The sequence below is a fragment of the Gadus chalcogrammus genome, chromosome 3, assembly GCF_026213295.1.
Source record: "Gadus chalcogrammus isolate NIFS_2021 chromosome 3, NIFS_Gcha_1.0, whole genome shotgun sequence".
NCBI lineage: Eukaryota > Metazoa > Chordata > Actinopteri > Gadiformes > Gadidae > Gadus > Gadus chalcogrammus.
Window position 1 is genome coordinate 24,150,627 of NC_079414.1, and position 17,500 is coordinate 24,168,126.

General features: G+C 44.7%; 3 protein-coding genes across 3 annotated transcripts in view; 2 read left to right on the forward strand and 1 right to left on the reverse strand.

Annotated features, from left to right (window-relative positions):
* The window catches only part of LOC130380120 (sodium/potassium/calcium exchanger 2-like), a 14,321-nt gene extending 12,647 nt beyond the window's left edge, over positions 1-1,674 (forward strand). Inside the window, exons 8-9 of the mRNA XM_056587304.1 lie at positions 617-783; positions 1,425-1,674. Coding sequence (XP_056443279.1) covers positions 617-783; positions 1,425-1,674 — 417 coding nt within the window. The remainder of the gene's footprint in view (positions 1-616; positions 784-1,424) is intronic.
* A 7,599-nt stretch (positions 1,675-9,273) lies between these two features.
* On the forward strand, positions 9,274-14,006 carry xpa (xeroderma pigmentosum, complementation group A). Its single transcript, XM_056586873.1, has 5 exons — positions 9,274-9,737; positions 9,812-9,917; positions 10,371-10,536; positions 10,762-10,879; positions 11,142-14,006. The coding sequence occupies exons 1-5, from the start codon at positions 9,443-9,445 to the stop codon at positions 11,294-11,296; spliced, it is 840 nt and encodes a 279-aa protein (XP_056442848.1). The 5' UTR covers positions 9,274-9,442; the 3' UTR covers positions 11,297-14,006.
* kpna7 (karyopherin alpha 7 (importin alpha 8)) overlaps positions 12,804-17,500 on the reverse strand; it is a 6,572-nt gene continuing 1,875 nt past the window's right edge. The window contains exons 6-12 of the mRNA XM_056586872.1: positions 17,300-17,382; positions 16,409-16,495; positions 15,853-16,029; positions 15,304-15,537; positions 14,256-14,438; positions 13,291-13,437; positions 12,804-13,138 (exon numbers count right to left, since the gene is read on the reverse strand). Coding sequence (XP_056442847.1) covers positions 13,055-13,138; positions 13,291-13,437; positions 14,256-14,438; positions 15,304-15,537; positions 15,853-16,029; positions 16,409-16,495; positions 17,300-17,382 — 995 coding nt within the window. The 3' untranslated portion in view covers positions 12,804-13,054. The remainder of the gene's footprint in view (positions 13,139-13,290; positions 13,438-14,255; positions 14,439-15,303; positions 15,538-15,852; positions 16,030-16,408; positions 16,496-17,299; positions 17,383-17,500) is intronic.

Here is a 17,500-nt window from a genome sequence, read left to right on the forward strand (position 1 = left end):
CGTCATGCAGCCTGTCACATGACATACAGCACGTCACATGACAGACAGCCCGTCACATGACAGACAGCCCATCTCATGACACACAGCCCGTCACATGACACACAGCCCGTCACATGTCATACAGCATGTCACGTGTCATACAACATGTCATATATCATACATATACAAGTAAAGAGTTTATGTACCCTCTCCCTCTCTCTCTCTCTCTCTCTCTCTCTCTCTCTCTCTCAATCTGTATTTTTTTCTCTCTCTCTCTCTCTCTCTAGCTCTCGCACTCTATCTCTCTCTCTCTAGTGTCTACCTAGTGTATAGAAGGTGTACGTGTTATTTATCAGATAATCCCAGATAATCTGCACGGATCGGCAAACTCGTCACCCTACCACACTAAATCTGGCCCTTTGAATCCCATATAACTCCTGATCTGCAAATATTAAAATCCATGTCTGCAGAACTTCTGTTTCCTCCGGTTTTAATCCCAGCTCTTCTGTTTCAACTCCATTCCAGTCTTTAAACTCCAGTCCAGTGTTTTAACTCCAGTCCAGTGATTCAACTCCTGTCCAGTTCGGTGTTTTAAATGACTGGGTGCAGGTGTAACCATGGCGTGGTTCCTCCCCAGGTGGGCGAGACGTTCTTCATCACGGAGGAGATCATGGGTCTCACCATCCTAGCGGCTGGCACCTCCATCCCGGACCTCATCACCAGCGTCATCGTAGCCCGCAAGGGTCTGGGGGACATGGCCGTGTCCAGCTCTGTTGGGTCCAACATCTTCGACATCACTGTGGGGTGAGAGACTCCGGGAGAGAGAGAGAGAGAGAGAGAGAGAGAGAGAGAGAGAGAGACTCCGGGAGAGAGAGAGAGAGAGAGAGAGAGAGAGAGAGAGAGAGAGAGAGAGAGAGAGAGAGAGAGAGAGAGAGAGAGAGAGAGAGAGAGGGAGGGGGGGAGGAAGAGAGGGAGAGAGGGAGAGAGGGAGAGAGGGAGAGAGAGACTAAAGACCTCTAGTTCTCCTCGGGTTCAAATTTCTGGTTCCAGTTCTCTGGTTCTAGTTAATTGGTTCTAGTTCTCTGGTTCTAGTTCTCTGGCTTTAGTTAATTGGTTCTGGTTCTAGTTAATTGGTTCTAGTTCTCTGGTTCTGGTTCTCTGGCTTTAGTTCATTTGTTCTGGTTCTCTGGTTCTAGTTAATTGGTTCTAGTTCTCTGGCTGTAGTTCATTGGTTCTGGTTCTCTGGTTCTAGTTAATTGGTTCTAGTTCTCTGGTTCTAGTTCTCTGGCTTTAGTTAATTGGTTCTGGTTCTCTTGTTCTAGTTAATTGGTTCCAGTTCTCTGGCTGTAGTTCATTTGTTCTGGCTATTTGGTTCTAGTTATCTGGTTGTTTCTCTGGTTCTAGTGCTCTGGTTCTAGTTCTCTGGTTCTCTTACATCTCTGCAGACTTCCGTTCCCCTGGCTGATCTACAACATCCTGAACGACTTCAAGACGGTGCAGGTGAGCTCCAACGGCCTGTTCTGTGCCATCGTGCTGCTCTTCATCATGCTCCTCTTCGTCATCATCTCCATCGCCTCCTGCAATTGGCGCATGAGCAAGCTGCTGGGCTTATTCATGTTCCTGCTGTACTTCGTCTTCCTCGTGGTCAGTGTCATGCTGGAGGACAAGATCATCGTTTGCCCCGTCACCGTCTGAGAGAGACCCCCGCCACAGAGAAGAGAGAGAGACCCCCTTCACCATCTGAGAGAGAGAGACCCCCGCCACAGAGAAGAGAGAGAGAGATCCCTACAACACAGAGAAAGAAGGGAGAGAGGGAGAGAGACACCATCAACAGAGAGAGAGAGAGAGAGAGAGAGAGAGAGAGAGGGGAGAGAGAGAGAGAGAGAGGGAGACCGCCACCACCAGAGAGAGAGAGACACACATGCACACACTCATTCACTCCCTCGCTCACTCACTCATACACACAACACATACACACACCGGATACCTATACATGTACACACATAGATACAGCCTTAGTCTCACACACACACATACACAAAAGCCATGTATCAAACAGTGGCGCAGACGGACCTGTCAATCAGGATGAGTCCAGCCAATGGAAGGTCCTCTCTCTCTGTCGGGGGTGGGACAACACTCTGAAGAGACTCCCCGACATTCCTGGAGGGTCCGGGGGCATGGTTACGGAGGAAGAGGAGGGGAGACCCAGGATCTTCCTCATGTTTCACCCTCCTCGTTTCACCCCCTGCGTTGAAACCGTTTCTATCTATGATTTATATAATAGATATTATACTGTAATTTATACATCCTACACGCATTTCCCCCAATGTAAACGATCTGTTCCTTCCTGCTTGTTTGTTGTAGCGCGAGACTTGACTATCACACATCACAGTCTTCTAACAACAATTCATGTTACCAGTTACCATGTCATCAGATTTTGAACTGGCGAAGAGAACGTGCTGAGGGGGGTTCTCTGGAGAAGCGTTGTTATCTAGACAACATAATCGGTTTTATACACCTTGTCATACATCTTAATAAGGGATTTATTTTATCGTCATTCACAGTGACATGACCCCAGCAGGAAAGTCTACAGAAGTTAGAAAAGTAGGAACACACGCTTGTTAAACAAATGTTTTCTTACCCAGAAAGAATCCTTCACAGAATCAGACCACAGCCCGCTGGTTGTTCAGGACTAGTGGAACTCTTTGAAAGGGTTCAGACTGTGGATTTATGATGACAATATTTCAACCACTGGATGCAAATGTCCAAGTTAAAAGCACAGAGTATTTCCATCCCTTTGTTTGTTTTTGACGCATATACAATGTCAAGCGATATGAATGCATTTCTATCCTAACTTTATATACATGTATAAAATCAACAGTAAGTAGCATATATTTTTCTTGGACTATATTGTATATTGTCTTCGACCTTTCATGCTCAGGTAATCGTATGTTTATGTGTCCCAACTGCTTCTCCGTCCTTGGCAGGCCGTCTGGGCTGCTGTAGGCCTATGGGGAGTGTTTATAATGTTCCACTAGGTTAATTTACTGTTTCCATGTGTATGTGTGCACCTGTATGCTCAACACCCCGTTACTGAAGACCTTTTACTGCATGATTGACACAAGATGGCGTTCTATTGTGTTCTATTGTGACATAATCCTACCCTACCGCTAGTCTGACCTGGCATCCGACAGAAGCGTAGAGTAAAGAATTAGCATCCTACAGAAAAGTAGAGTTCAGAGCTAGCATCCATCAGCACAGTAAAGTACAGTACAGTAGTACTGGAATCACCGGTCTCATTTTAAAGTGAGCTCCCATTCGGATTGATTCTGGTGAATCTGGTGTAAAGGTTGAATGGTGAACGAATGACCTACGCTGAAGTAGGTTTTGGGACCTGGCGAACTCTTTCATTTACTCTTTTATTGTTTTATTGTGGCAAGAAACAGGGAATTGTAAAAAAATATATATTAAAAAAATATAGTAATATAACAAAGCACACATAATTTAACCACAATTCATACTGAACATCCCAATAGGTAATCAATAGTTTTTCGATCACTTCCACCAGGTGCAAAGGGGTGTTTGATAATGCTTATTTATTTGTGAGAATGCATCACTCAATAGTGATTGGTTTCCTACTTTCTATGTAAAATAAAAACCTAATAAAGTCCCATTGGGAGAGAGTCAGATGATGTAAATATAATCCAGTGTCTGTCCCACTGTTTCCTCTTTCTTGTTCCTCTGTTCTGTCCTCTATCTTCTCTCCTGTACTCAAATCAAAGGTCAACGGGGCATCATTTTGTCAGTTAACAACGCACACCTTGTTAACTGAAGACATTTGTCTCGACTAACAAATAAACTTGAGATGCATGAAAGACGTCTTTAAACGAGCAAATATATAGTTTTTATAGTCGCCAACGCCGATTCACGCGTTCGCCAACCAGACGCTTCGCCCGACAGCAGCCAACACCCACCACCAGGTGGCGCGCTCGCCCCATGATGGGTTTGTTTTAGAAGCCGCGTTAACACCATCAGTTCACCAGGCCTACACAGTTACGTTGTTCTGTCGTAGTTTACAATCCAACAGTAAAACGGATTTAACGGATGTAAAACTTCATTCAGGAGCAAGGTACTGTTATTACTCTGTTTTCTGGGAATAATTGACGCAAGCAGAAACCAGAAAACAAGCCGTTTTTTCGTTTTTTCGTTTTGACAAGAAAACGAAAATCTAAATTTCAGTTCGTTTATTCGTTTTTTGGTTCTTACTGAGCGAAACGAATTTACCACTCAATATCTGGTTTCCGCCGGTGGGCGGGTCCTCTTATTGGCTAGCGTGCTTCATTGCCCTGTGCTCTTCATAATAAAAGTTCTTCCGTTTGATAATGTCGACAAATATATTACTGTATTATAGACACTAGCAGACACAGAGGACCACACCACCCACAGTCAAGACTGACACGGCTTCAAATAACAATAACAGTATTCATAATCATTTGAAAATGAGAACTTATGAAGTTATGATGACTTCAGTGCAGTTGATGTTTAGCCACAGTTAATACATGCAGAGTAGACCTGAGGGCTTTACTACGACATCATTGTCCGGCTCTGAACTATGCGCTCTGTGCGCGTTCACATCAAAGGAGCTGCGATCGCGGGCTGCTGATTTCCTCACAGCCTGAGAGCTATGAGGAATACAAGTGATTACAACACATTTCTGACAGCTGAACATTGCGCAGGGCTCTCCGTGAGACGCACGCAATTCAACCCATTCACACGCCACACAACTTGCGCCGCTATTTAACAGTGGAAGGGTAGGAATCAAATGCGTCCGGGTGAAATTTCAAAATCGTCCGGGATTTTATTAAAGCCATACATGTTCACATTTAATTTGCGTTGCATTCCTCTGGGTCTGTCACAAACTAGCTGGGCTACGCCCTCCCCTACTCAGTTCTGTTCGCTTTGCATTGGTGGAAGTGAGTAGGGGGAGTGGTTAAGTAAAGCCTTCAGATTGGACGGTTTGACTTTAGAGTTACCGTCATGTTTTGTATTATTTTTTTACCATTATTGTTTTATAGGGACAAACATTAACACATTTCTCCATTCTCCTGCAGGGGATTGATAAAGTTCTATCTATGTAACAGAAGGAAAGACTTGCTCATACTCCATCAAATATTCATACTCATACTTTGCACACTTTACCACAGCATTGGCCTACTGAATGCCACAGATATATTTGTAAGCATTGGACTGAATGCCACATAAATTTAATGTATGTTTTGCACGTTTGCAACGTTTAAAAGTTCAGGGAAAAGTATATGCCTCTACTGGTGTTGCTTAGGCCAATATCCTTTTGAGGCAGTGTTGTTTCTGAATATTAGTGTTAAGGGCCAATAATGCCTACTATCATACATTAGTCACCATGTCTGTGGACAAATTTGTATGCAGTCACATATTAACATATCCCCCCCCCCGCCGACAAAATCTCACTCTGAACTCAGTTCAAAAATGGAGAGCCCTGCATTGCGCATCTGTTGACCTTTATCCATTTACAGTAAACAGATAATTTTTTCTTGCTGGAAGATATTTTATATTGTTTTCATATTATTATTTACTGATGGTGTTTACAGAATGCGAGTGCGTGTTATATTGAAAGTGAGGCTGGGTGTGCCTATGAATATAGGCTACAGGGAGTTTTTTAAGGTGCTGTACAAGCAAATCATATTGTCTACTCTGTACAGTGACAGGGAGTGTAAAGTAACCTACTTCATTCAATATCGAATAGGCTACTGTAGCCTACACTATGTACAAATGGTTTTGCTCATGGCAATTGTGGCAGTCATTTTAACGTGTCAGCAGGCAAGCTTCACTCATTCCAGGATGCATTATGCGTTGTCCTATAGCCTACTTGGAACATGTTTTGGAATGGATCTATAGTAGCCTATAGAAATTTGCTCATAACAGGCCAGCTGGAATACAAAGCAAACTCTTTGTATTCCAGCTGTTTTTTTTGTGATGTTTTATGATGTTTCAATGTTGCGTTGGTAATGTGTTAGACAGCTTAGATGTTCTTAGATGTTTTGTTAACCTGATTCCTATCCCACTCTGTGTAAGTAAAAGTGTGCTACTGCTACAAAATCTCTTTGCTTTTGTTTTTTTCTTTAATGTGTTTGGAAATGACTTTTAATGATGTTAACTAGATCTCATAACTGGCCTAAACACATACAAATTTGCATATAACCTAACCCTATACCGTTTGACTATAAGACCTCTATAAGAATCTCTATTCATGTAGTCAGTCAATGATCAAACTAGTAACATGAATATGAATTACAGTCCAAGCGGGTTAGGCAAGGCAAGGCAATTTTATTTTTATAGCCCGTTTTTACAAACAGTTTGTCTCAAAGGGCTTTACATAGCATGAGCATCATAACAACATCCTCTTCCCTTAAACCCTCACATCGACTGAGTAAAAACTCCCAGGAAAACCAAGGGGGAAAATTGCAGTTGGTTCAGACTGGGGGTGGAGCTGTGGAGAATATATGGAAACACAGAGAGACTGCGAGACGCCAAGGCCAAACTACAAGGTGCGAAAGGTGAGGGGGGGGGGGTCTGCCTCTCTGACCCATGGGGAGAGCTGGTTCCACAGTAAAGGAGCCCAGTAACTGAATGCTCTACTTCCCAGTCTGTTTTTAGAGATACTGGGAGTCACTAACAGACCTGCATTCTGGGAGCCAATAAAAACCTTTGATAAGTCATAATAAAAATAATGACTCATTATTGTGCATTTAAAGATGTATATTATTACATTGCAGCATTATTTGGGGATGACAATACAAGACTTCCATGAATGTGCATTTGAAGGAGAGTTTGCTTTGTATTCCAGCTGGCAAATTTCTATAGGCTACTATAGATCCATTTCAAAACACGTTCCAAGTAGGCTATATGACAAAGCATAATACATCCTGGAATGAGTGAAGCTTGCCTGCTGACATGTTAAAATGACTGCCACAACTGCCATGAGCAAAGAGCAAAACCATTTGTACATAGTGTAGGCTACAGTAGATGTACATTATGCCATGAGCAAAGAGCAAAACCATTTGTACATAGTGTAGGCTAAGCCTAATCAATATTGAATGAAGTAGGTTACTGTACACTCTTTGTCACTGTACAGAGTAGTCAATATGTTTTGCTTGTACAACTGCCATGAGCAAAGAGCAAAACCATTTGTACATAGTGTAGGCTACAGTAGCCTATTCAATATTGAATGAAGTAGGTTACTGTACACTCTTTGTCACTGTACAGAGTAGTCAATATGATTTGCTTGTACAGCACCTTAAAAAACTCAATGTAGCCTATATTCATAGGCACACCCAGCCTCGCTTTCAATATAACACACACTCGCATTCTGTAATCACTGTCAGTAAATAATAATATGAAAAAAATATAAAATATCTTCCAGCAAGAAAAAATTATCTGTTTACTGTAAATGGATAAAGGTCAACAGATGCGCAATGCAGGGCTCTCCATTTTCGAACTGAGTTCAGAGTGAGATTTTGTCTGCGGGGGGGGGGGGATATATTAATATGTGACTGCATACAAATTTGTCCACAGACATGGTGACTAATGTATGATAGTAGGCATTATTGCCCCTTAAAAGGATATTGGCCTAAGCAACACCAGTAGAGGCATATACTTTTCCCTGAACTTTTAAACGTTGCAAACGTGCAAAACATACATTATATTTATGTGGCATTCAGTCCAATGCTTAAAAATATATCTGTGGCATTCAGTAGGCCAATGCTGTGGTAAAGTGTGCAAAGTATGAGTATGAATATTTGATGGAGTATGAGTAAGTGTTTCCTTCTGTTACATAGATAGAACTTTATCAATCCCCTGCAGGAGAATGGAGAAATGTGTTAATGTTTGTCCCTATAAAACAATAATGGTAAAAAAATAATACAAAACATGGCGGTAACTCTAAAGTCAAACCGTCCAATCTGAAGGCTTTACTTAACCACTCCCCCTACTCACTTCCACCAATGCAAATTAAGCGAACAGAACTGAGTAGGGGAGGGCGTAGCCCAACTAGTTTGTGACAGACCCAGAGGAACGCAACGCAAATTAAATGTGAACATGTATTGAGGCTTTAATAAAATCCCGGACGATTTTGAAATTTCACCCGGACGCATTTGATTCCTACCCTTCCACTGTTAAATAGCGGCGCAAGTTGTGTGGCGTGTGAATGGGTTGAATTGCGTGCGTCTCACGGAGAGCCCTGCGCAATGTTCAGCTGTCAGAAATGTGTTGTAATCACTTGTATTCCTCATAGCTCTCAGGCTGTGAGGAAATCAGCAGCCCGCGATCGCAGCTCCTTTGATGTGAACGCGCACAGAGCGCATAGTTCAGAGCCGGACAATGATGTCGTAGTAAAGCCCTCAGGTCTACTCTGCATGTATTAACTGTGGCAAAACATCAACTGCACTGAAGTCATCATAACTTCATAAGTTCTCATTTTCAAATGATTATGAATACTGTTATTGTTATTTGAAGCCGTGTCAGTCTTGACTGTGGGTGGTGTGGTCCTCTGTGTCTGCTAGTGTCTATAATACAGTAATATATTTGTCGACATTATCAAACGGAAGAACTTTTATTATGAAGAGCACAGGGCAATGAAGCACGCTAGCCAATAAGAGGACCCGCCCACCGGCGGAAACCAGATATTGAGTGGTAAATTCGTTTCGCTCAGTAAGAACCAAAAAACGAATAAACGAACTGAAATTTAGATTTTCGTTTTCTTGTCAAAACGAAAAAACGAAAAAACGGCTTGTTTTCTGGTTTCTGCTTGCGTCAATTATTCCCAGAAAACAGAGTAATAAAACGTACCTTCCTCATTCAGAACCCAAACACTGCTTAATGTAGACCTACACATCGCCCTCTTTTCATACTCGTCTTAAAACAAGAATAAGTGATTTTTTAAAATACGATATTTTATCACCATACAATGAGGATAAAGGAGAGACTTTATGCTTTGGAATGTATAAGTACTTTTTCTGATGAATGGATGGTGCCCTCATCTGTCACAGTATTTGAACAACACCACTAACAGAGCATTAATTTAATTATTATATATTATATATAATCGTTAAAAATGATGAACAATATACCTATATATTTGCAATATTTCATAAAACGGAGAACGTTTACAGTTCTTTAGGATTCGTTGAATTAAAGTACAATTTGTTAGCTCCTCACACTTCCTACCAGGGGCCTTTTACTGTGAAAGTACAAAGTACGGGAGGAAGCGGTTGTAAACAATTTAACATGTGATACGCCATTGCGTTCATCCTTGTACAACCGTTAGCTAGGAAAAGGAGATGCATGAACACATTTGACACAAATAAACCTTCCGTTCACTTAACCAGAAAAGTGTCGCAGGTGGTCTGGTCACCGCAAGGCTGCAGACATGGAACCAGCAGAGTGTCAGATCGCTGCTCCTGCCACCGACTCTGAAGCATCCAAGACAAGTCAGCAAACCAACCGAGTAGAGCTTTCACCGGCGATGCGAGCTAAGATAGAGCGGAACCGACAGCGGGCGTTGATGCTTCGACAAGCCCGACTAGCGAGCCGATCTCTAGCGGCGATCGAAGGCTCAACTTCGGCCAAAGTCGCCAAGACCATCGATTCAGGAGCCGGATTCTTCATTGAGGAAGAGGACGAGGAAGACATGCAGAGGGTCAAACCTGTGGTGCATCAACCAGGTGGGCTATATTTATGGTGCACACGGATTCTGAGTGGGGTGTGGTGGCTGTAATGAAATGTTTTGTGTGTATAGCCCCGGTGATAGAGACCGACTACCTGGTGTGTGATGAGTGTGGTAAACCCTTCATGGATTCCTACCTCAGCAACAGCTTCGACCTTTCAGTGTGCGACAAGTGCAGGTATATGATATATAAAACATATATATATTATTATTTTCTGTTTGCATGTATAGATTGTATGTGTCTATCTACAGACTTGGTGTATGTATCTACAGACAGTGTCTGTATGTATCTATCGACTATGTGTGTGTTTTAGTGTCTGTATCTATAGATTGTGTGTCTATATGTTCCTGTAGACTGTGTATCTTAAAACTGCATCTATATAATCTGTGTGTGTGTGTGTGTGTGTGTGTGTGTGTGTGTGTGTGTGTGTGTGTGTGTGTGTCTTAAAACGGTATCTATAGACTGTGTGTTTGTGTTTATCTATAAACTATCTGTGTGTGTATCTATAAACTGTGTGTGTATCTAAACTGTGTGTGTGTGTGTGTATATATCTATAAACTGTGTGTGTGTGTGTGTGTGTGTGTGTGTGTGTGTGTGCGTGTGTGTGTGTGTGTGTGTGTGTGTGTTAAGGGATAACGATGGGAAGCACCAGCTGGTGAGCCGGTCGGACGCCAAGAAGAACTTCCTGCTGAAGGACTGCGACCTGGACCTGAGAGAGCCCCCACTCCGCTGCATCCTCCGCAAGAACCCCCACAACCCCCTCTGGGGCGACATGAAGCTCTACCTCAGGACCCAGGTGGGGGTGCATCTATAAAGAGTGTGTGTGTTTGTGTGTGCGCGCATACATGTTGTTTATGGTTAAGCCTGGGATTGTGTGCGTTCGTTTGTGCACGCGTGCGTGTGTATGTGCATGGTTTATGGTTGTCTGTGCATGCATGTGTGTATATGTGCGTTGTTTGTGGTTCAGGTTTCGTGTGTGTGTGTGTATATGTGCGTTGTTTAAGGTTCAGTTTGTGTGTAGGTGGAGAGCAGGTGCAAGGAGGTGTTTGGCTCGGAGGAGGCGATGGAGGAGGCCAAGGAGACGCGGCAGGAGAACAAAGAGGTGCAAGCGCAGAAGCGCTTCAACAAAAAGGTCAAAGGTCAGTACCCTCTCTGGCAATACATCAACCTAACTCTACAAACCCCTTACCCCAGTTCACCCTACGAACCCAAACAACCTACACAAACCTAACCCTACACAACCCTAGTTCACCCCTTATCCTACTTACCCAAATAACCTATGAACCCCAGTTTTACCCTGACCCTTATAACCTACAAACCCCAACACTTGACTCTGTGTGTGTGTGTGTGTGTGTGTGTGTGTGTGTGTGTGTGTGTGTGTGTCTGTCTGTGTGTGTATAGAGTTGCGACGGGCCGTGCGTAGCAGTGTGTGGACCAAAGACTCCCAGGCACATCAGCACCAGTACGGACCAGAGGAGGTCCTGGATGCCGAAGAGGACCTCTACCAGAAGACCTGCTCCACCTGCGGACACACCCTCAGCTATGAGAAGATGTAGACACACACACGCACAGCTACAACAGGGTGTAAAGACACACACACACACTACTACGAAAGAGGATTTAGACCCATCTGTGGGATGGAGAATGCCACTGTGTGGATCTTAGGTCCAGCTAGTTCTCCACAACTTTTCTCCAGACTACCTCACCTCCACTTCCTCTCAGACCTTGTATGGATTCCTGGTCTGTATGTTGTTGGTGCTTATGGACGTCCGTCATACACCTGAGATCTCAAACTCTATCCAATCCGGTTTTCGTTTAAATAAATTTTCCACAGAGACATTAATGACATGTACTGTACAAGTGGCACCCGTCTGAGCAGAACCAATGAGAGCAGTAGCTGTGTTCCCATCGGACGACCTGTGCCGTTTCTCGCCCAGCTGTTTCCCACCCAGGTGCTTCCTGACAGAACCTGACGGGAGAACCTAAGATGTTTTTCTTGATTGTGGTTTTACATCTCGTGCATTTTCTTCCAACAACAATGTGTGTCATGTCTTGTCATGCAGAGCCATATGCATGTCCTTTTTGTACTGTACAAGGTATTCGCCCACCCAGTCTATTGAAAAAGCGTTGCGCCAATGCTGACTCTAGCTAGACAAGAGCGTCGGTGACCAGAGCCACGATCAAGATGAGGGGTTGCCAGGTCACTTGACATGTGATGAGATTAATTTAATGTCTGTATTATAGATCCTCACTTATGTCGTTGGAGTTCCGTTTTCTACCTTACTAGTACATTTTCAGTTCCTCAACATGAACCTAGCCATGCTTCAGTTCACACATTCAAACTAAGATGTTAGGGATTTCAAGGGACACCTGGTGTTTTTCTATAACTGCATCTTCATGGGGTTCAATTAAAAGACACATCTGATGTCAAATGTAATGTTTTTGTTGTGGAGTTAAATCTTAAAACCTCAGTGTTCCCTTCCAATAGGAATGTCAACTATTTCGTACCTTGAATTACTGCCGCTAGATGGTCTCTCAATCAATGCATGGTTTGATGTCAGGAAATAAGGCCGGATAATTAAGACGTGTGGCCAATGGGGTCAGCCATTGACCATGTCCTAGAATGCCCTCTAGAAGATGAGATTTGATGTAAAATATTGTTTGGCTTGTTAAAGCTGCAGCGAACCCAAAACTTTTTAAACGTTATATATTTCTTATGAAAGTCAAGTTAATCTGTATCATCGTTACCTTTACCAATTCATTGAGAAAATAATGTCAGTTGTGCAGAGGTTGATTTCGATCCGTCAAAGATTTGCCTAATACAATAAAGCCAACATAACCTCAATGGACCCGTTACTGGGGTTAACCACATTTCGGAATAGTTTGCCTTGACGCTCGTCTTTACCATTCCGCCCATACCATTTGTCAGAAATGTCTTGGTGCTGCTTCATGAGCCACCTCAAGAGTGCATGTCTGCTTACCTTGAATCTGAATTAGCCAACCTTTTGAACCTTTCCCATTTGCGTCGTCCCTAGCCCCTAAACCACGTTAGAGGAATAAAGATTTCCCTTTAATTTAAAGTTTCCCGTCAAAACGCTCCGACACAACTGAACAAAAATGAAAACGTCACTAATTTGGCACCCCCACCCCATTTAAACGGCTTTCACAGTTAGCCTTATGGAACCAAATCGTTAATATCTCCTCAATAGGCCATGTTTCGGTGTGACTGCTAGTTGAATGATTTGTGGTCAGGCAAAAGTTATAACAAAATATTTTTTTATAAGCTTTAGAAAAACAGTATCAAAAGACAAGTTTTAAAATTCAAACGTTTTCTTAACATCAGCCGTCTGGAAAATAAACTCGTCCTCTGTAGCCTCCGTCTCCAAGATCTCATCGTCCTGAAGGGGGGAAAAAAAAGACCCAAAGCATCACTACCAATGTGATGCACCAGTACCAAACTGCTGCAATTCCATATAAATAAGATCACAAAGCATCAAGGAAGCGCAACGCATGCATTCCAAGGTTTAGGCCACTCTGAACATCTACTCACGGCACTGAAAAACTTTTCTATGAGGTTGTGGGCCGCTTGGTACACCATCTCGTTCTCGTGGTTCTGCAGCATCTCAATTCGGTCCAAGCCGCCCAGTCCCTCGACCAGCAGACACAGCTTCGCCGTCTCGCCCAGTTTCTCTGCGGCCTGCAGAAAGCAAAAAAATAAATAAAAGCCAAATGCAGATGCATGCGGACTTATGAGCCTATCCGTTGCGTTAATGACCTTCATTGCCGTCGGATAGGCGACCCATGCTTTAGCTGATTCTACAGTCCCATGAAGACAAACTCCAGAAGCTCTTCTGGCCAATCACAAGTGACGCCAACAGGAAGTGAGCCATCAAATGATGGCCTTCAAAGAAGGACTGCTTACCAACAAATGTGCAGTTATTTTACAAACTAGTGGATGAAGTTGAGATCATTTATTTATGAAATATAGTTGTATTTTTTTTCTGTAGGGGAAGAGAGGACAATGTTTCCCAGTTGGGCTAAATGGGGGTTTAGATTAGAAAGCAAATAAGTGCCGTGCATTAATAAGACTCGCAGTGTGCCCCGTGTAGCTAGAGCACATCTTGTAGTACTCTGGACCACTGATGCAAGTGAGCCAAGGAGTAGCACCCTTCATAAAACCATTGCCAACACGTATCCTGTGTAAAGCTTGTTGTCTGCATACAAGTTGCAAGTAGGGATTGTTGGGCCCAGTCAAAGTGGAGAAGAGACCATCATCTACCAAAACACCTTCAGACCCACTCCAGCACGGCAGCTGGGAGGAGAGGGCATCTTGGACCAACTTATTGAGTTTGCCTGCCTGTTCCTTCATGATGTAAAACACAAAATTATGGAAGACATTGTTGGGCTCAAATCAAAATGCATCCCTCCAGTGTGTATGGGCAAGGAGAGAGCAAATCCAAAGACCTCAACTTTCCAACCTAAAATGTGCAAGAACACCCGTCACCAGCGGCTCACCAAGAAGATGTTGCTGACGGCGTCCAGTATCACCAGGACGGTCTTGGTGTCCTTCACCTGCATCAGGTCCAGGATGGCCTCAAGGGCGCCACTGTGCACCAGCTGGACCACCTGCTCCACGGTGCCCCCGCTGGTCAGGTTGGTGATGGCCCACACCGCCTCCCGCTGGGTCTTGAAGTCCCCCTGAGAGGACCCGAGAATACACACATCCAGAAATATGACCTACAGTTAAAGGCTGTAGGAGTTACGGACAAACAAGTGAGCTAAACTATTAAAAACACTGAAGGAGCCGTCGCATAAGAGGACACGCAAGCATAAGTTATACGTCGCCATTAGCTCCAATGTCAAGGAGCTGGCGACGACATTGAAACAAATTAGTCACCCAGGTCTCTACAGTTTCTACCATGAAGTCCCGCTCACCACACCATCATGGAGTTAACCGGACCCTAACCAACCTACACAGCGCCCTCTCTCTGCAATGAGCACGACACATTTAAGGACCACAGTGAAAACAAGCCTTCGGGCTTCATCATCTCTATACTTTTGAAAAAAGGATTTATTGTCGTTCAATAAAGTTTTCAATCAATCCAGTCAACTGCTAGCCTGGCCCTACCAGACTCTCGTACTTCATTTCATTTGTACAGAGAGTCTGGACCTACTCTATTGACAAACGTCAACTCGCATGAAGGCGGGTGTCTGTTGCAGTTTAAAAATATTGGATCTGCCCAGTCCCACTCTGGATCTGCCCTAAGGTTTGGCCGGGAATCACGTTGCACGCAGGCCGTTAACAAACCAAACACTGTGCGTGAAGATGTCCCGTCAACGAGAGCTGACTTCATCGTCATTGTCCTCAGCCACTCCCCTCTGTTCGCGGATTGGACGCAGAAAATTTAGCCGGAGAAAACCCACCAACATACCGCACACCCAGACGTAGCACTGAAGGGGAAATACTTTGGCGAAAAAATAAAACCAAAATCAAACCCGCGCTGATGCCGGGAAGTACTTGGGCGGGCGGAGCCAGGCTAGTCAACTGCCCCGTCATACTGACATTCTTCAGCAGCGCCACCAGATGGGGCAGCAGTCCACAGGTGATCAGCTGCTGGATCTGTTTGCACGGTCCGGCGGCGATATTGGACAGGGCCCAGGCGGCCTCCTTCTGCACGCTGGCCTTGGGGTGCGTCATGAGGCGGGGCAGCGCGGCCAGGACCCCCGCGTCGATGGCCATCTGCGTCTGGACGTCCGAGCCGCTCACGATGTTCCCCATGGAGCGGAGCGCGGGAGTCTGGGAACCAATCAGAGCGTGGCAGTTTTTCCCGGTGTCATATTATACAACCAGGTGCGAGTGCGATGAGCCGTTGCGAGAATCTGTCATTTTCTGACATCGCAAGTGGGCGTGTCCACGTAGATGTGCGCTGGATAGATCAGTCTACCAGCCTACCCAGTGGACCCTAGCAAACATAGCTAATCTATTCGTCATACATCTAGGTGGACACGCCCACTTGTGATGTCAGATGAGGCAGATTTTCAAACCGGCTAATCACACACACACACGTCACCTTTAAAAATACACCGCTAACCACCAGGAAGCGAGCCCTACCAAGACGGCGAGCTCCTCGTGGCCCATGAGGGTGACCATGCGTGGCACGATGCCGGTCTTCACCACCACGTCGATGCGGTCGTTGGAGCCGTCGGTGAGGTAGGAGATGGCCCAGCAGGCGTCCGACAGGACGTCCTTATCACCCAGGTGGAGCAGCTGCACCAGGGACGGCAAAAGCTGGTGGACGGGAAGAGCTTGCGTTAAAGACCAGCGCCTGATGTGTTGGTTCTGGTTCCATATTATACAACCAGGGGCGAGTTAGCCATGTACCCTTTAAGCTCTAGCAGAAAGGTGGGAGTGAGTGGTCCCTTGTGTCACCAAGAAGGCCCCATGAAATACTGACCCCTATTGTAACGGACGTGCCAATAACAATTACTGATTCCTATGGCTTCTTTGCACTGCATTTGGATTTCCAACTAGGTCGCTCAGAACCTTTGTGACAAAATGTCACTCCGATCATGATCACTCAGCTTGTCCTCAGCAAAATGCGATGGACACTACTCATCTGCTAAATGAAGGAAGGTATTTGAGACCTAAGGCGGTCGGACGCTGGTACCTGCTGGACGGCGGAGAGCGGGGGAAACGGGTTCTTGTTTCGGCACAAGTTGGATAGGGTCCAGGTGAGGTTCCTTAGGTAGCCCACCTTTAAGGCCAGAGGAGACAGTCACCTTTCTAGCTCATTTCCACATTTGCTTATATCTTCAAAGAAGATAAAAAATCTGCTCTTTCAATTATGCCCAACAATGTCATCCATATGATTGAGGTTTTTTTTTCTGTAGGGGAAGAGAGGACAATGTTTCCCAGTTGGGCTAAATGGAGGTTAAGATTAGAAAGCAAATAAGTGGCGTGCATTAATATTAAGACTCGCAGTGTGCCCCGTGTAGCTAGAGCACATCTTGTAGTACTCGGGACCACTGATGCAAGTGCGCCAATGAGTCGCACCCTTCATAAAACCAGTGCCAACACGTATCCCGTGTAAAGCTTGTTGTCTGCATACTAGTTGCAAGTAGGGATTGTGGGGCCCAGTCACAGTGGAGAAGAGACCGTCATCTACCAAAACACCTTTCAGACCCACTCCAGCACGGCAGCTGGGAGGAGAGGGTATCTTGGACCAAATGATTTGAGTTTGCCTGTTCCCACATGATGTAAAAGTAGGAAAACACAAAATTGTGGAAGACATTGTTAGCACTAAAATCAAAATGTATCCCTCCAGTGCGTAGTCACCATCCTTGTATAATATAACAATTTCAAATTAAAAAACAGGAAGGTGGTCGTCATTAGCTTAGAAAAGTAGTCCCGTCAGCACCATCAGACCTACACCTAGTGACTATATTGGTTTATTTCTATAATGCATTCAGAATATTGGTGCCTGGTGTCAGCCGGCGAGGAGGACGTGACCCCGAAGGCCCTCGGAGGCGACGGCCCGGTAGCGCTAGGGTCGGCTCACCGGGGTTTCCGGAGTGATCCGGGACAGCAGCGCCGGGATGACGTTACAGTCGATCAGAGCGTCGCGGTAAGCCGGACCGTCGCCTGAAAAAAAACAAAAAACCAGCCAGGGGAAAGTGTTCATGGTCCGTGAACCAGTACTAGGACCATAGACCTAATGGAAGATCTAACGCCTTGAGGCGGTACTTTAGTCAGAACTGCA

Bases quoted from the DNA above. Each gene is read 5' to 3' on its own strand.
- xpa (XM_056586873.1), top strand. From the start codon at position 9,443: ATGGAACCAGCAGAGTGTCAGATCGCTGCTCCTGCCACCGACTCTGAA. The intron at 10,537-10,761 runs GTGGGGGTGCAT...GTTTGTGTGTAG, and splicing joins AGCTCTACCTCAGGACCCAG to GTGGAGAGCAGGTGCAAGGA. The intron at 10,880-11,141 runs GTCAGTACCCTC...GTGTGTGTATAG, and splicing joins CTTCAACAAAAAGGTCAAAG to AGTTGCGACGGGCCGTGCGT.